This window comes from Patagioenas fasciata, chromosome 5 (assembly GCF_037038585.1).
Source record: "Patagioenas fasciata isolate bPatFas1 chromosome 5, bPatFas1.hap1, whole genome shotgun sequence".
NCBI lineage: Eukaryota > Metazoa > Chordata > Aves > Columbiformes > Columbidae > Patagioenas > Patagioenas fasciata.
In genome coordinates this window covers 31,280,680-31,297,245 of record NC_092524.1, presented here as the reverse complement: position 1 = coordinate 31,297,245, position 16,566 = coordinate 31,280,680, and the positions used below count along the sequence as shown (strand labels likewise).

Here is a 16,566-nt window from a genome sequence, read left to right as displayed (position 1 = left end):
TGCAGTTAAACTTCTCTAGGGTGCTGTAAATGTTTTTACGTATTAGTCCTCACTTTCTTCTGGAAGTCAGACCCAATGTGGGGGCTCCCAGTATCACCCCTTCTTTAGTATGTGTAACTCAAATAAGGCTATGTCATATGAGAGCTGTCATCACTTTTCAGCTTTAGTTTGTAGATCTACAGGTTTATCATATGGTTGTGAATGTTCTCAAAACACAACTAAACCCACTTTTTGTATTCTCTCTTAGAAGAATGTTTTTCAAGTCTTATGCTGTTAAATATGTACTCATTACAGAACACTAAAATTACTGACAATCTGTTTTTGAGTGGTGGTATGCTATTTCTAGGTGGGGAAGGATGCTGAGCTCTGTGTGACCAAATCAGGAAATGTTTAGGTTCACAGGTTTGCAGTTGCTTGAATTGTGGGTCATAGACTAGTCTAGTGTTGGAAGTAAAATACAGGTCTTCAGTTCTCTCATTCTATAGAAATAGGAGATATTGGCACTGAAGAAGTCCATGTGTCCATGCCAGACAATTGAGTATATTGGTGTTTTTGGAGAAAACCAACCCACCAAAATAAACCCCAAACAGAAACCTTGACAGTGTCCTTTGGAATCTCGTCTTCTAATTATGCAGCTGCAAGTCACTGCATCTCAGCTCTCAGTGCAAAAGGGGTGCCTTGCAATATCTATGCACATTTTAAGTACTAAATAGTATAGTTGATGATGGTATCATTTGTTCATGCTTGCTGACAAATAACTGAATGAAACATAGATATACATTTACCTTTATGATTGTGGGGATGCTGATCCAAGAAGAAGTAGAGTTACCAGGTGTGAGGCTATTTTTGTTGCCTCCTGTTTTGATGTCGTTTTGCTTGCTTGTTTTCTTAATCTGCTAGGAAATGACAAAAGTGAGTAGTTGCTCTTTGGCTATTAAGTGTCTGTAGATAGCTAAAGCTGCACACAAACACTTTGCTAATGGATGATCTGTTGACTGTGAAACAATTCTGAAGCATGTGTTCTAAAGAACTCTCGGTTTTTCTTGAGAGAAAAATTAAAGAGAAATTCTGTAAACATGAGATGTTTATGCTGATACTTCATTGGAAGAGGACAGAACTTCAGGAAAAGACAGGTAAGCCTGATTTTAAATGCAATTGGGAGCTCTCAAGATAAAATAGAGGGTTTATATACTGCCTGTAGTAAATTGCTGAGAATACTTGTGATTTCTCCATTTTACCTTGCTGTGTGAGGCTGCCACAGTTTTCTTGTCATTTGTGGTCATGAGCTATATTAGATTAAATAAATCACACTTATGGTTCTGCACTTTTTGTAAGATAAATAAAACCCAATATGACACTCCTTCACTTTCAGTTCAATGGTATGTAGAAATGTAAAGCCCGGTGTCTGTTGTTTTCATACCATTTAGTTCCACATGAAGGCTTTACAGCAGTTGTTGGCTGTTTTGCAACAGGCCTATGTTTGCTTTTTGTGTCTGCCTTGACTGTAAGTCTGTGAATTCACAGAATCACAGAATGGTTGGGGTTGGAAGGGACCTCTGAGGATTGTCTAGTCCAACCCCAGTTCACTAACTAGTACTGACTTATTTGTGTTGTAGATGTCAGTGCCTGAGCTTTTATTAATTTCCTTAAATTCTGATCTAGTGACTGACACTAATGACAGGAAATGATTAATGAATGGGACCTCTCTGAGAGTGTGTCACGTTCTCATGTTTGTATGGAGCCGGTGCCATGCTGCATTACTGGCTTTCATACATTCTCGGCTACTTTCTAATTGTGGAAACACTTTGTTTTCTGGTCTCCTGCTTCAGTTTAAGCCCTTCAATAAAATGCTCCAGACAAGCCAATTGTCAGCAGCTGTTAACAAACTAATCACTTCCAGTAAACAATTTCCTTTACTACTTAAATATTTTTTCAAGCACAATAGACTCAAAAAAGTCTGCTGTATCTGTTGTACAATTTTTCAAGAACTTTTGGTGGAAGGATCAAGACTAGGCTACATAGAAACATGAATAAAGAGGGGGGGACTTGTGCCGGCTGCTCACACAGCTAGAGGTTAGATGTGGTAAATTAATGTTACCTGAGACATCCTAGTGCAGATCTAATTGTGATGTCTCTAGTCAGACCTCCCTGAAATTTCTTGGAACCGCAACAGTTGATCACAAATTCACCTTTGCTTCAGACTGGTAAGATGAGAAACTCTTTTCTATTTTAAAATGTTCTTTTAGAGCGTGCTGAAATGCTGAAAGGGTTTGAACAGCTGAAGTCTGGACCAGGTTGCTGGAACTCTGAAAGAAAATCCCTGCTGGGGTTTTTGAGGTTGTGGCTTAATGATGGAGCGGTGCTGCTTCCTACCCAAGGCTGCCCTGTTCGCTGCTGCATCTTTCCTGCCCTTGCCTTTATCAGGATTTGCAACACCTGCCGGCGAGGTTCTAACATGGTTGTTTGGTGAGCACCAGCCCCACCTCCGCTCTCCCGGCTGGATTGCAGCCCGGCCCTGCGTGAACCTCCAGCGCCATCCCGCAGCTGCCTCTCTCGTCTGGGACTCGCTTCATCTTCTGCCTTTCCCTGCCAGGTTTTCTGTGGAGACGACAGGACGTGTTTCCCATGTTCCGTGAGGTGTTGCGGGGCCCGTTTCCAGGCAGGGCGCTGCCTTTCCTGGCAGCCGTGCTTTTCCAGAGGAAGGAGAGGAAAGAGACGGGGTTTTATCACTGGCGGGTAAGACAAACGGCAGGGCTGTCTGTGAGACGATGTTCCTCGGGTGCTGTGTTCAGCACTGACCTCCTGATGCTGCACGTGTGGAAAACCACTCCTGCTCTTCTGCAGGGATTAAACTAAAAGTTAATTGTTAGGGGAAAACTTTGAAACCTACATCAGCATTGTCGTCCAGGTTTTCACTAAATGTGGAGTCTGTGTGAGGCAATGCAGAGCATGTCTCTGTTTCTGTAGGTTTTAAGGAACAGAATTAAACTGGTGCCAAGTACTTTTGGGGGGAGACTCCAGCATACTGGGCTTCTTATCAGTAGAGATAAAATTGTGGTTGTGTGTTTTCTTGCAAAATATCCTTGATTTTTACCTCTCCCTTTCTGCTCTCTGCGTTATCCTGCAGGACTTAGTCTAAAGTAGACAAAGATTAATGGTGTTTGTAGTGTAGCAAAACCACATTAGATAAAGTGATTTCAATGTGTTTGTCCTTTAAATGGTTTATAATCATTCCGTTCTGTAATGTGGTCTGGCCAATACCCTCAGTTTTGAATTGCACTAAACTGTTTTTGAAGGAACCTTTTTATAGGAGGTCTGATCTGTCATATGATTGCCTGTCAACCCCCTTCCCTCCCTCCCCCTCCCCCCCAACTCTACAGCTTAAAACTGAGGAGGCTGTTAAATGTCATGAGATGGCTTGCTGCCTGTATGCCTCTCTGCACTCCTGTTTGCTGTGTGATAAAAGTTATCTTATTAACTTTTTTTATGTTGTTGGTTAGAACTGGGGAAATCGAAGTAGAAGGGACTAGTATTAGCATGCTGTGATTTTCATTAACCAGTAAACCACTGGATGTATTGTTTCCCCTCATGTGTTCACTATATAAATAAATAAATTAGACACTACTTAATGAATTTATGCTGGCTGGTGGGGAGAGATTTTTGTCTTGACTAGTTAATAGCAATTGAGCAAGGAGAGAGACAGCAGATCGCCCTTTTGGCTTTATAGGCGAATTCAACCTGATCAAATCTCTTTCCAAAGTTTAGCCTTTGTTTCACGCATCTAAACACAAACAACTGAGAGGTGAGCTCAGTGTTTGCCATGGCTGTTGTAATACTGAACTGCTTGCACTACACATATCACCTGACTGGTTATAAAACTTGCCCTCCAGAAGACTGTGGTTCTTGGGGCTGGGTGTAAAGTCTCCTTTTGTGACTGTGGGTGCACGCTTCTGAAGGAGAAGGGAAAGTCAGGAGTTTGCTTTTGGGTTTAAAAGCAAACTTGTGGCACTGTGCCTGAAATAAGGAGGAAGAGAGTTATGGGCAGCAGTGTTTACTCAGGAACAGGAACAAGATGGGGAAAGTGCTTCTTTGGTGAACTGGACGTTTCTTTGAGCCACCTGATTTACCAGGTAGCAGTGAACACAAAATATGGCTTAGAAGTTACATTTTTATTTGCTATTGACAACACTTCTGTGATGAAACTGGCACACTTATTGTGAGGCCTCCCTGTCTACTGTGAGATGTGGAGTGGGTCCCAGCACTTACTGTGTAAAGGCAGGTGTGTTCTGGGCAGTATGAGAGTAAAGACTACCAGGTCCTGTAGCTGGCATAACCTGTTTTGCAGTTGCTTGCTGCTGCATCAGCACCTTCAGTTTAGATGAAAGAGATGGAGAGCTGTTAGCAAGGTTAAAAGTTTGACAATGCAGTCTTGTACCCTCATTTAAGGATTTCAAGGTTTTTTTGCTTCAGATGCACTTTCCTGAGCTCTGGAAAAAGGGATGATTCTGAGAAATCATCAAACTGAAAACTAGAAATTGGCTGTTTGCATCTGTCATGTACATTGGTTTGTTGTCACATACACAGATTTAGGCAGAACTGTCACTATTTGTTGTTCATTTCCCATATTGTTTTCTTGCCTGACTTTTCCCTGATGTGTTCAGATAAAGGATATCTGATAAACTGATGCTTCATTGCTCTGCAAGCTCACCTTCTAACATGTTATGACCTTGTTTTGCCTTCACTGTAAGTAGAAAAGGCACACAGGAAGATTCTGGCATAGTTGATAGCACAGGGTTTGGCACACAAGGAAATGTCTGTTGCATTATATGGCCTTAAATTATGACATAGCTGAGGATACATTTTCCACACCCCAGTAATGACTGACTGCAGATCATGGGTCATTAGAGACCTTTGGAAAGGACTTTCTTTTGGACGTGTAGTTATTACGTTGACAGATGGTGTGCAGTAAAAGAGGGATACGCTATCTTTAGGGTGTTCTGTGCTTCCTCCGAGTCTGAATCCCAGGCAATAGTCAGGCTACGTGAGTGACGATTGCTTTGACAGCAGTGGGGGTGTGATGATGTAGCTTCATTTCTCAACAACCTGAAGAGTTGCAGCACATTTAGGAAGTTGGTGAGAATAACCTATGCAACCTTGAATGTCTCTCTGTAGTCCATTCCCCAATTTGACGAGGTGAAAGGAAGTCAAGCTTTGCCTGAGAAAGTGGTGTTGGTGATGGAACAACATAGAGTTGATTAGGAAAGGCTTAAAACGGAAGAAAACCTAGCATTTGAAGGGTAGAACTCACGATGAAATTTGCTGTGAAGGCATGTGTTGTTCCCAGAAACAAATGAGAGAAAGAGTATCCTCAAAATATTGATGCTGTAAATAAGAGCCCATTGAGAGTAATAATAGTATAATTAGAGTTTATTTGCACAAATTTAATCTGGCACCTGCATGTGAGGTATCTTACACAGTGCATGCAATTTTTATCCTTCACTTGTTGGTGAGGGTGGATGACATTCACTCAGTACAAAGATGTTCAGTGTACTATAGGTGCCTTGGATTTATTGTAGTGTTCAAACCCTCTTTTGCAAAAACTGGCAAGTATCTGAAAGTGATAAGAAATAAGGAAAACTCCACAAGTATGTGACTGCTTAACAAACGCAGCACAGTTTCATTTATCAGATAAGGGATATCCAACAACAGTTTGACAGTTCAGGGTTCATTGGTTTCCTTGGGATCCTAATTAGTGATATTGTAAGGCCTACATTTTAAATAATATTTGGCACTCTGCAGCATTTTGTTGTAAGTGAAGATCCTATTGAGTTCATTTGTAGATGAATACTAAGCATATCTGAAATTAAACTCTGGTCTCAAGCCAGCCACACAGAAAATGATGGTTATGAAGTAGTGACCACCTGTGAAAAGCACTTTGAAATGGGATTTAAGAGTAGAAAAGGTTTTTATCTGGCCAGGATTCTGTCATAACTGATGGAAATGAGGCACAATGCCATTCTGTTCATGAGCCTTACACAACTGCTTCTGTCCAGTCCTTGCACTAAATACTCTTCAAGCTGTTTTATCTTGTCTTCCCCTACCCTCCCCCACTTCTCCTTCATGATCTTCTGTGATTCAGTCAGGCTTTTCTTTCCAGTTCACATCCAGGCATTTAGATACTAATATTACTTTACAAAAATAGCTTCCCAGAAGCTTTCAAGAGCAAGGATTACATTTTAATCTATACTGGTAAAGTGGCATGCTGGTTTAGAGTGCTGGTATCAGTAACAGGCCAGAATGAACAGGTTTGTCTTTTCTTGCTCAAACTGCTGTGAAGTATGTGTTCCTACAAGAAAGTGTATTTTTTTCCTCATAGTAAACAGTGTATGCTTTCTTCAGTCATGGTTTTCAGAGCATGCTGTTAAGATTCATGTCTGCTGTTGCTCAAGCATGCATGTGCCCTTGACAAGTACTATTAAACTAGGCAAGTCATGATTAAAATTATTTGAGCAGCTCCAGTATCTGTTTATCCTTCAGTAGGAATGAATTAGTGAAGCAATTAATTGGTTGGTGGTTGATTAGAGGAAACCCTAAATAAGGAACCTATTTTCTGAAGTCTGTGAGGAGTTACTATAAGACATCAATCATTCCTGTGCTGAAAGGGAATTGAGTTTTCTTCTAGACTCCTTTAGTCTTCCAGGACACTGAAAGCACTGTGTGTTCCCAAATTGACTCATTAATAGTTTATTTTAAGCTGATCCATTTCTCTGAACTGATACTAGTGTGGTTACAGAACAGACATTGCAGCTGGTCCATGCTGAGCTTGTTCCTCTCTTTTCAGTGGGAGAAGCACCCTTACTACAACTTAACAGTGAAAGTCCTCCGAGCCAGAAACATCAAGGGTACAGATCTGTGTAAGTATTTAGTCAAGGTATTATGAAAACTGATGGTTTGTTCAGTGCATACCTGTAACACAGGTAGCATTGTTATGGGAACTTCTTACCTGCACATGGTGTATTGCCTTTATGTCTGAACAAAGGCTTCTCTTGTAGGTAGTGTTGTATATGTTTTAAAGGCTTGATGTGAGGCCAAGCACAAAGGCTTCTCTTGTAAGTAGTGTTGTATATGTTTTAAAGGCTTGATGTGAGGCCAAGCTGCAGATTAACCCTGCTACTTTGCAGAACAAGAACAGATAAGGCCTGGTAACCTTTTCCTTCCCTGCTCCTTTATACATCCTACTGTGGCCTGTTTTGTGTTCCTTTGTCTGGATTCAGCCTGGTCATGGCAAATTTTACCCTTGTTGCTGCTGAGCAGTTGTCTTGCACCTGGAAATAGCACTCTTCAATTCTAGCTCCTAAATGTTTATTCTTCCCAGTTGTAGTGGTTCTTTCTTTCATGTGTCTGCTGTTTTGTACATGTAACTGAAGTTTTTTAATGAGGTCGGTGGTTGACTGGTTTTAAGACAAACTGCATTTTACCTGTTCCTGTTTTTTATAGCATGGTATATGTTCCCTTCCTCTTGTGCATCTGTGATGAGTAAATCTCTCAGGGCTGTTTGGGGCATTTGGATCTTTGAATCTCATTTAAGATTTAATTCCTTCAAATTTAATACAGTAAGGTTGTCTGCCCACCTACAGTTTATACCTGGCATCCGATATCAAACTACTGGAATGGCAAATGACTGTCCAGGGAACAAAAACCCTCCTGAAAGGATGAGGGCTAGAATCACACTGTGAGGAGAAGTTCTTTTTATGGCCATTCTGTTCAACTGGAGTGAAGAATGGTTCATATACTTGTGTTTTTAGAGGGGCCTTAACTGGAAGAAGAAGGACCTGAGACAATTGATTGTTTTCAGGGAATGGACACAGAAAGCTCAGCTCTTGGACAAACTAGATGAGGGTATAGCAGTGGGTGGATATTGTCTATTTGGACTTTAGTAAGGCTTTTGAAACTGTCTCCTGTAAGATTCTCATAGAGAACCTGATGAAAAATCAACTGGATGAGCAGTCAGAGTTGGATTGAAAACTGACTGAATGGCAGAGCTGAGAGGGTGGTGATCAGTGTACGAAGTCTAGGTGGAAGCCAGTAGCTAGCAGTGTAGCCTAGGGAATAATACTTGGTCCCATATTGTTCAATGTCTTCATTAATGATCTGGATGATGATGCAGAGTGTACCCTCAGCAAGTTAGCTGATGTTAGAGAACCGTGAGGAGTGACTGGTACACCAGAGGGTCACACTGCTCTTCAGAGGGAAAGTGACAAACTGGAAAAGTGGGCTGACAGGAACCTCATGGAGTTCAACAATGTGAAGTGGAAGGCCTGCAGCTGGGGAGGAACAGCCCTGTGCACCAGTGTATGCTGGGGGCCCATAGACTGGAAAACAGCTTTGCAGCAAAGCACCTGTGTGTCCTTGTGGACAGAAAGCTGACCATAAGCCAGCAATGTGCCCTTGCTGCAAGGAAGGCTGATGGTATCCTGGGCTGTATTAGGAGGAACATTGCCAAGAGATGGAAGGTGGAACCAGACTCTTTCAGTGGTTCTCAGTGACAGGACAAGAGGCAACGGGCCCAGTGTTGGCAGAAATATTTTTTGAAAAGTTGATCTTGCTCATTTTGAATAGTAGTCTCTTTCATGAAGAGCTTTATGGTTTGGATGAACCAGAAAAAAAAAAAGATATCTAAGTACCTAATATTCAATTTGCTGCTAGTTAAAGATGTGTACTTCACTAAGGGCTTTTGCTTTACAAGTCCAGCCTTAAGTTTGCATGTTTCTGTGATGCAGTAAGATCTAGAAAATGAAGAGCTCATTGGATGTTTGATTAAAGTTGTTTTCATGCCTGTCTCTACACTCTCTGCTCTAGTGTCCAAGGCAGACTGCTACGTAGAACTAAAGCTGCCCACTGCATCTCCCGTAGTCTCCCGAACGCGGGTAGTTGACAACTCTGATAACCCAGAATGGAATGAAACTTTCCAGTATCGAATCCATAGTGCTGTCAAGGTAAGGAGTGTGTTTTGTGGAGCTGGTTGGGCTATCTCCATTTAGGTACTGGCTTTTGATACTTCATTCAAAACCACAGGATCTTTATTACCCTATGAACCAGTGTTGCTTGTGAAGTGTCAGTCTTCTTCAGTGATAAAAAAGCTGTACTATGCTTCTTCAGTGATAACCACACCAGTTTGCAACTGCGCTCCCATGTAAATTGCAGCTAGAATTTTCCATAAATGACCTTGTGATGCAACTCAGGAAAGGCAAGTTATGGCACTACCTGATAGAGTTCAGGGTAATTCCTTGTCAAAGCAAGTTTCTATTTGAGGATTGCTGCTGCTTTCACAGAGTAGCTGTTGCCTTCATGTAGCTTTACTTGCCTTACACAGCCAAGTGGCTGAGTGAGGATAGTGGCAACTAAATTTCAAATCACTTTGCCACTTCATTCTGTCAAGCTTTGCCATCAGTTCCTATGATCGAGAAAAGTGAAATTCAGACTCTTAGAGACGTGTACATCTGTCTGCTGTCTGAGCAGGACCTAGTAGGCTATTAAACAAAGTCTTCAAATTGTCAGCATTCATTCTCAAAGTAGACACTAATGCTAGAGGGAAGGAAAATGTACCTTAACAGATGAGTTTTATTGTGGCGCTATTGCTTTGGATAATGTCTTTGGCTTTGGAATAAACTGCTTAGTAACAAGAAACTATCCCCCTCACTGGTTGGTGACAAAGGTGGAATGGTAATTGACTTAAATGGTAAGAAAATTGCAAGCTTAGATTTAGAATGTGTGAACTTTTTCTTCCCCTGCGGCTCAGGAGGCCTCAATCTGGTTACTGCTGTGAGGCTTTGCCAGCACAATTCTAAGTTCAGTTGTATCTCCTTGAAAACCAGTTGCTGCGAGGCCATTTTTTTGAGTGCCATATGGAGTTGTGTCTGTTTCAATTAGTTTCTACTGGATTCACCTGCTCTGAGGCAGTGTGGAGCAGGAAGTGATAGGTTCCTGTGAGACCTCAGGCTGAGTTGTGCTGAAAGAATGGAACTGCTCATGCTTCCTTAGACAAATCTGTGCCTGAAGCTGGTGGAGAGAACTGCCACGTGCTTTCAGATGGGGCCTCTCTGGTTGAGAAGCTCAGAAAATCTTGCAGCTGAACATTGTCAATCTGGTGATTTGCTTAACTATGCTGTAAGTCCTGCTGGAAATAGTGAATTCTCTTCCTGAGTGGGAAAAGGGGGAGGATATTGATTAATGCATAAAATGTCTATTGTATAGAGCTACTCTCATTTGTGGAAGTGCTTTTTGTCCCTTCAACTGAGGCTGTTTGTTTCTGTTTGTTTCTAGAACATTCTGGAATTGACACTCTATGATAAGGATGTCCTCATCAGTGATGAGCTCACGTCCATCGTCTTTGATGTAGGGGGCATGAAGCCGGGTCAGCCCCTGCTGCGCACTTTCAGGTTGAACCCTGAGGTTAGTCCCTGGCTTCTTCCCAGGTCACCTTTGAATAGCTGCAGCTCATTGCTGCAGAAATCCAGCAGTACATGGTTGTTCATCTCTCTGTCTTGTAAAAGCTAGAAGGGGAAAATCCATCAGCAGATGATGACAACATGTATGTTTTTACTGACATCTGAGATATTTCTAAAATGCCTAGTGATTTTTGTTGCTGTGTGTGTTCCGCAGTCTTTGGGATGCCCAGTTAACTGAAACTTGTTGTGACTACTGTTTATCAGAAGATGTTAAAACACCTTTAAAGGGAGTTGATTTTTCAGAAGAATAGAGGAACATAAACTAGGCTTTAGAAATGAAAGGCATTTGCATTCAGCAGTCATTTTTGAGATGGCAAACGGTCTTATTTAGTTGATCACCATCAGTTTCCAGTGAAGAATTTTATTGCTGCAAAGGTTACCTCTGTATTTAACAAGTCAAAAGCCTGAGAAAAGTTTATTTTCCCTGAGTGATGGTCAGTTACATTTAACCTATGCTTCATGTGCATGACATTTGTGCATATCAGCTGCTCTTGGTTCCTGCACGCCTGTTGATGGACTTGCAATGAGACAGTTTATTTGACACAGCTAAAGCCATATCACCAATCTGATCTTTTATGTAACTGACTCAAACACATTGCCACAATAGGTCTGCATTAAAGATGAGCTAATGATGTCTTGTCTTGATGAATCAGGCTTCAGTGCTGTTGGTGTGGTCAGTGTCTCAGGCACTCTAAATGATTTGTAATCACGGAAAGAGGCTTGGTAACTCCCTTGTTCCCAACTCTATCCTGTTTTCTGAATGCTGAAGTCATCGTGATAATTAATTGTGGAAAAGAGAATGACCCAAATTGACTTCTACTTGGTTATTTTAAAATTTTTGTTAGGCTTGGTGTCAAGCATTTACTGTATGCTGTGGCAGGGGAAAAGACTGCTGGGTCAAAGTCTGTACAAGACAAAGACAGCAATGAGCTCAGATTGCAATCTGTCGAAATAATTAACAGGAGGAAGCACAAAGCCTCATGTAGAAGCTGTTTGAAGATATGTTGCTGCAGTGGTATTTGAGCCAGAGGACTGTGGTTTTTTTTTTTTTTCTCCTCATTAGCAGAACAATGGATCTGAAAGTCAACTCTCACTTGTGTGTAGTTGTCTCCTCGAACATAGAAGTGTGTGGTCATATAGGATTTGCCTGGGAAGACAGGAATGTTCAAGGAACAACAAGAACAAAAGGCTTAAATTTAAAACTTTGAAAATTGAACTGGAGCTTTTGTAAAAGTAACAAAAGTAGTTACTGTAGTTTGCAGCAGAAAGAAATCTTCATCTCTTGGAAAAACTTCGTGTAATTATATTCAAGATCAAGGGTCACCTGTGTCCAACTTTTGTTTTCAAAGGCTAATGAAGAGCTGGATGTAGAGTTTTACTTGGAGAAATGGTGAGTCCTACCTGAAGAGCTGAATGAACTTGAGCTCTGTTGATATGTTATCTTGGTTGCTTTTTCTGTGCAGGGACAGTCTTGCCCGTAAGGCTCATGCCTTACAGTTCTCTCATGTTTCAGTTGATTTGCCAGTGGTTGATCACAAATATCCTTAAAGTCTCAGTCAACAAAATATTTGGGGTAGCAAAAAAGAAATAAAATTTTGCTGGACTTCGTGGCAATGGCAGCACTGCAAAGGAAATGAACATTTTGTGGATGAATGAGTTTGGGGGGGGAGATGTTATAGCACATGCTTATATTTGCAGAGGAATATTTTCTTCGGTATTTTTTCCCCCGTTTTTCTGTAAAGGGAAATATATTTGGTGTCAGTCTAGTTTGCATAAATCTATCATACTGAGGACCTTTCTCCTCCACCTCTTATCCAGGCAGTTGCTTTCTAAAGAAAGATGAAGCAAATTAAAAACAAAACTAATTTGCATTAAATTTCTTCCTTTCACAGCTCAGATGCCCCTACAGAGGTATTGACCAATAGAGTCCTTGTGGTGAGTACATGGAAGTCAATTACATATGTTTAGGTTTACTCCTGCAGGTAGGTTTTTAGTAGTGAGAGGACAACAATTGTTGAGAACTCAACTCCTGCATCCAAATAGCTCCTATTCTCTACAGCATCTGCCTTTTTTTTTTTTCTTTTTAATTTGCTGGTTTAAAAAGCTTCCTTAATTTTTAAAACTTGATACCAACCCACAGAAAGGATATTTTTGTTTCCTAGTGAGGCTGTTTTAAAAGATATTAAACAACAACAAAAAAAGTCTCTAGAAAGTTAGTGTGTTTTGCAGATTGTACTGAGCTATCTAGCCTAGATGCTGGCCAGGTATCCTTATCTCAACATCTACTATTTCTAACTTTTTATCGGTGCCATTGATAAGTGGGTGATAACTTTTGAGTCTGAGAGTTTTATCTTGAGGGATTTGTCTATTCTCTTGGGGCAATCAGTCTAAGAAATGCAGTGCATTATACAATAAAAATACTGGTGTTACTAGCTCTTTTCTCCCCTCAAAGGAAAGGGACTGGAGTGATGTTTTTTAGTAAAGAAAGAGAATGAGGAAAGAGGTCATCATTGTGGAGATGCAGAGTTTTAATATTTTTTCAGGAAAAACTGATGACATGTGACAGCACAGTTCTGCAGACTGTTTCACAGGAGAAAGTCTTTTGTGTTCCGATTTCCCTTAGAAAATCAGTCTTACATTCAAGCAGCAGACTAATTTCTTATCTTTTAGATCAGTTATGGCCAATTAAGTATCTCATCTTCTGTCCTAGAAGGGAAGCTGATGATTGAATGGTGTGAGAGACTAAATTTAATGAGGACATGGATACTCCAGAACAGAAAATCATGGCAGAATTTATTAAGTGCTTGTTTGGATCTGAACAGGTACTCACATGTGCATTAAGAAAGGTAAAACAACAGAGAAACCCCAGGTGTTGAGAACATGGAACTCTGAAGTACTGGATGCAAGAAAAAAACAAACAAACCAAAACTGGAATAGGAAGGGTGGTTTTGATTTTGCAACAAAAGCAAATAATCCTGTCCTACTGAAGCAAAACTTGCTCTTTATTTGAAAAATAAAAATAATCCTTAGTGCTTTTTGACAGCTTGCAGCTGAAAACCTCTACCTGCTATAGTAGGTGGATTAAACTTCAACTGAGAGGTGAACTAAAATCTCATAACCAGAGCTGGTATCTTCTTTTCGTAGGTTCGCCCTTGTTTGTCTCTGCAAGGTACTGTCAACAGAGAGGAAAAAACAAAAGAGAAACAGCGAGGTAGTGCTGCCTGCAAAGTTTAAATCAGATCTACTTTTCAGCGTGTTTATTCCTTGGGAGAGAGGGGGGACTTGATTCTGTGCTTATACAGTGCATTTTTATTCACTGACTACAGATTTTTAAGTTAATTTTGCTTTTATCTTTAATACTAAATAATACTGGGTCACTTCCACTGGATACCACATGAGAGATTTGATTTTTTAAATCTTTTTAAAAAATTTCTTTATTTTCGTAGTCTCAGCTACACTTAAAGTATCTGATTTTCAATATTTATTTATGTCTCCTTATTCTAATGCACAGGGAACTGTGAGGTCAAGCTGTCTGTTCCAGGTGCATATCAGAAGCAGTTTTGTATTCCTTGGAGACAAGACAATGGCAAGGATTGTGGAACCTCATTTGTCTTTCATGTGGATAAAGAAATGTGTCCAGAACTGAAGGTGGAGGTGGAGCAAACCTTATCTGTCCTACAGGTAAGCATTTGTGCTGACTGCTCCAAAGTTTACAGCCCACTTTTGAATAAATCCACTCTGAAACCAGTACATTTGGTCTGTGAAAATGTCCTTAAGCAGGAATTGAATGTTCTTAATTTGGTCATGAGAAGTCCAGAGACTCCTTCAAATGTTCAGGAATGTCAGGTTTGGGTCTATTATTTGGGTACATGTGGATGTAAAAAAACTTGCCTTGGAAGCAAGTTTCTTGTATTCCATGCGGTACCAGGGACCATCTATTGTTAAGGTTTCATCACTTCCAGATATATCTTTTTGATCAAACTTAACTGTAGTGTTGTGCTTGCTCAGATCACCATTTTCTAGGCTAGAAGCCTGTCTTGAATTGATGTTATATTTTTGTGGTTATGTTAGGATTTTTATGGCCAGAGAGAAGTTTTTCTCTATCATTGCTTTTTACACATTGCTGTTCTTTTACTTTAAAAAGTGAATAAAAATGGCAGATGTTTCATTTGATCTTTGATATTAGGCAAAGAGGTGAACTTGTCTTAAAATTGTCCTTAACACTTGAAAATCTGTTCTGACATGGGGATTAAAAAAATCTGGGTCTGCACATGCTTGCTACATGAGGGCATCTTTCAGCCGTTGAGATACTCAATGGCAAGTCTTTTCTATTAGAAAGTTGGAGAGCACGTGCCTCTTGCAAGGATTTATTTTGCTTTGCCTATCACTTCACAGTTCCTACAGGTACCAATGAGTGTGTGTATCCCATGGGAGTGACTGAATATTAATTCTGATGACTGTATTCTGTATGACCATACACCAAAAATGGAGCAAGAAAGCTATTTTTTCTGTGATGTTATCAATCCCCACCTGCTGTTGGGCAGCATGAATGCAGAATGATGATTTTGGCTACACTAGAGGCAGCTATGGAGAAGATAACACAAAAAAGAATATGGAAGAATAGCTTTGCAATGGGGTTGGATGGGCAGCAAATATGAGCAGAAGAGAGAGACCTGGACTTAGGTAGTCCAAAAGTCAGAGCCAGGCAAGCAAAAACACTATAGAAGTCAACCATGGAGACTGGACTGTGTGGTAAACCTCAAGCAAACCATGGCTGGTACCTGGCAGAACATATTCCTTCAAGAGCTGGCATAGAGCACAGAGCTGTTTTGTCTGACCTTTCCTCTCTTATCAGAGGTAGGAGAGTGCCAGGAACGTAGAAGTGTTGCTTACCCTGTACCTAAATGCATGTTATTTAGCCCTGCTAGGAGGAGGGCAGTGGGCTTCGAGGGCATTTGACTCAGGACAGTTGGTTTTGGTCAGAAGACATCTGCAAAATCTATGGATAGTTCCTTGTCTGTCCTCAGTTCTTGTTGTGAAAAGGGTGATAACCTCTTGTTTCTTTAAGGTGCTGCCTCCTCCCTGGGGGGCTGAGGCCTGTGGTGGGTGTAAAGGCTCCAGCCCACCTGGTAGACTTTGTAAGTTTGAGTGTGACCCTGTGACATGAGGGATTTTTAAGTACCACTTTTTTAAATTTAGGAACCTGAACACAGCTCTGTATTAAGAGAGCTTACTACTTGCTAATCCAGTATAGGAGAAAAGCCAAAGATTTCCTGGCAAACTTTAATTTACTGCACTTGTAAAGATGGCTACGTTTTTTAATTACATGCTCCTGTTTGTCCTCAAGGTTTTTATCTTATTTCCTATTTTGTGGTATTTTTTCTGTATGCCTAACCCTGTTGCCTTGTTGATATCTTTTCCATAATCCTGCTTTGAAGACAGAATGCAAGTTCACTTGTGAGCTTTCTGACATATGTCAGAAGACAGCTAGAGGGTTTTTCTTTTTTAATTGTATATTTGGAGGTGAAGTGGCAGATAGCCACTTTAAAAAACAAACCAAAAACCAACATAAACAACAAAACAAACCCCCAGCAAAACCAAACCAAAAAACCCCAAAACTATTTGATTGACAGAAATAATCCCAGCAAAAACCTGTCAAGCAGAGAGCAGGATGATCTTGAAAAGCCTTAGACTTCTGGAAAAGATTTTGTTATAATGATCATAAGTTTTGTTTGTTATTTTGCACATGAAAGTAATATCTTTAACTTTTTTTTTTTTTTTCGGAGGGCTCAAATAAAATTTTAGTTTCTTTATTAGGATGGTATGAACCCTGATATTGAAAAGCATACTACAGTTCTGGGATTGGGGACTGTACCAGTGAATTCCCTTCCTATTGGACAAGAAGTTGATAGAAACGTGTCTCTGGGAGAGGTAATGTCATCATTTTGCACTTGTTTTGAAATATTTGGGATAACTTTTTGGGATAATACTTGGGATAACTTTTTTTGGGGGAAAAATTTAATGAAATATAACAAGGGAAAGTGTAGAGTATTGCATC

At 40.5% G+C, this 16,566-nt stretch overlaps 1 protein-coding gene across 1 annotated transcript in view; it reads left to right on the top strand.

The window, feature by feature from the left end:
• Nucleotides 1–78: 78 nt before the first annotated feature.
• PLA2G4F (phospholipase A2 group IVF) overlaps nt 79–16,566 on the top strand; it is a 29,256-nt gene continuing 12,768 nt past the window's right edge. The window contains exons 1-10 of the mRNA XM_065839720.2: nt 79–2,466; nt 2,594–2,736; nt 6,842–6,914; nt 8,860–8,996; nt 10,324–10,452; nt 11,858–11,898; nt 12,401–12,443; nt 13,653–13,719; nt 14,020–14,189; nt 16,326–16,439. Of these exons, the coding sequence (XP_065695792.2) occupies nt 2,349–2,466; nt 2,594–2,736; nt 6,842–6,914; nt 8,860–8,996; nt 10,324–10,452; nt 11,858–11,898; nt 12,401–12,443; nt 13,653–13,719; nt 14,020–14,189; nt 16,326–16,439 (1,035 nt within the window). The 5' untranslated portion in view covers nt 79–2,348. The remainder of the gene's footprint in view (nt 2,467–2,593; nt 2,737–6,841; nt 6,915–8,859; nt 8,997–10,323; nt 10,453–11,857; nt 11,899–12,400; nt 12,444–13,652; nt 13,720–14,019; nt 14,190–16,325; nt 16,440–16,566) is intronic.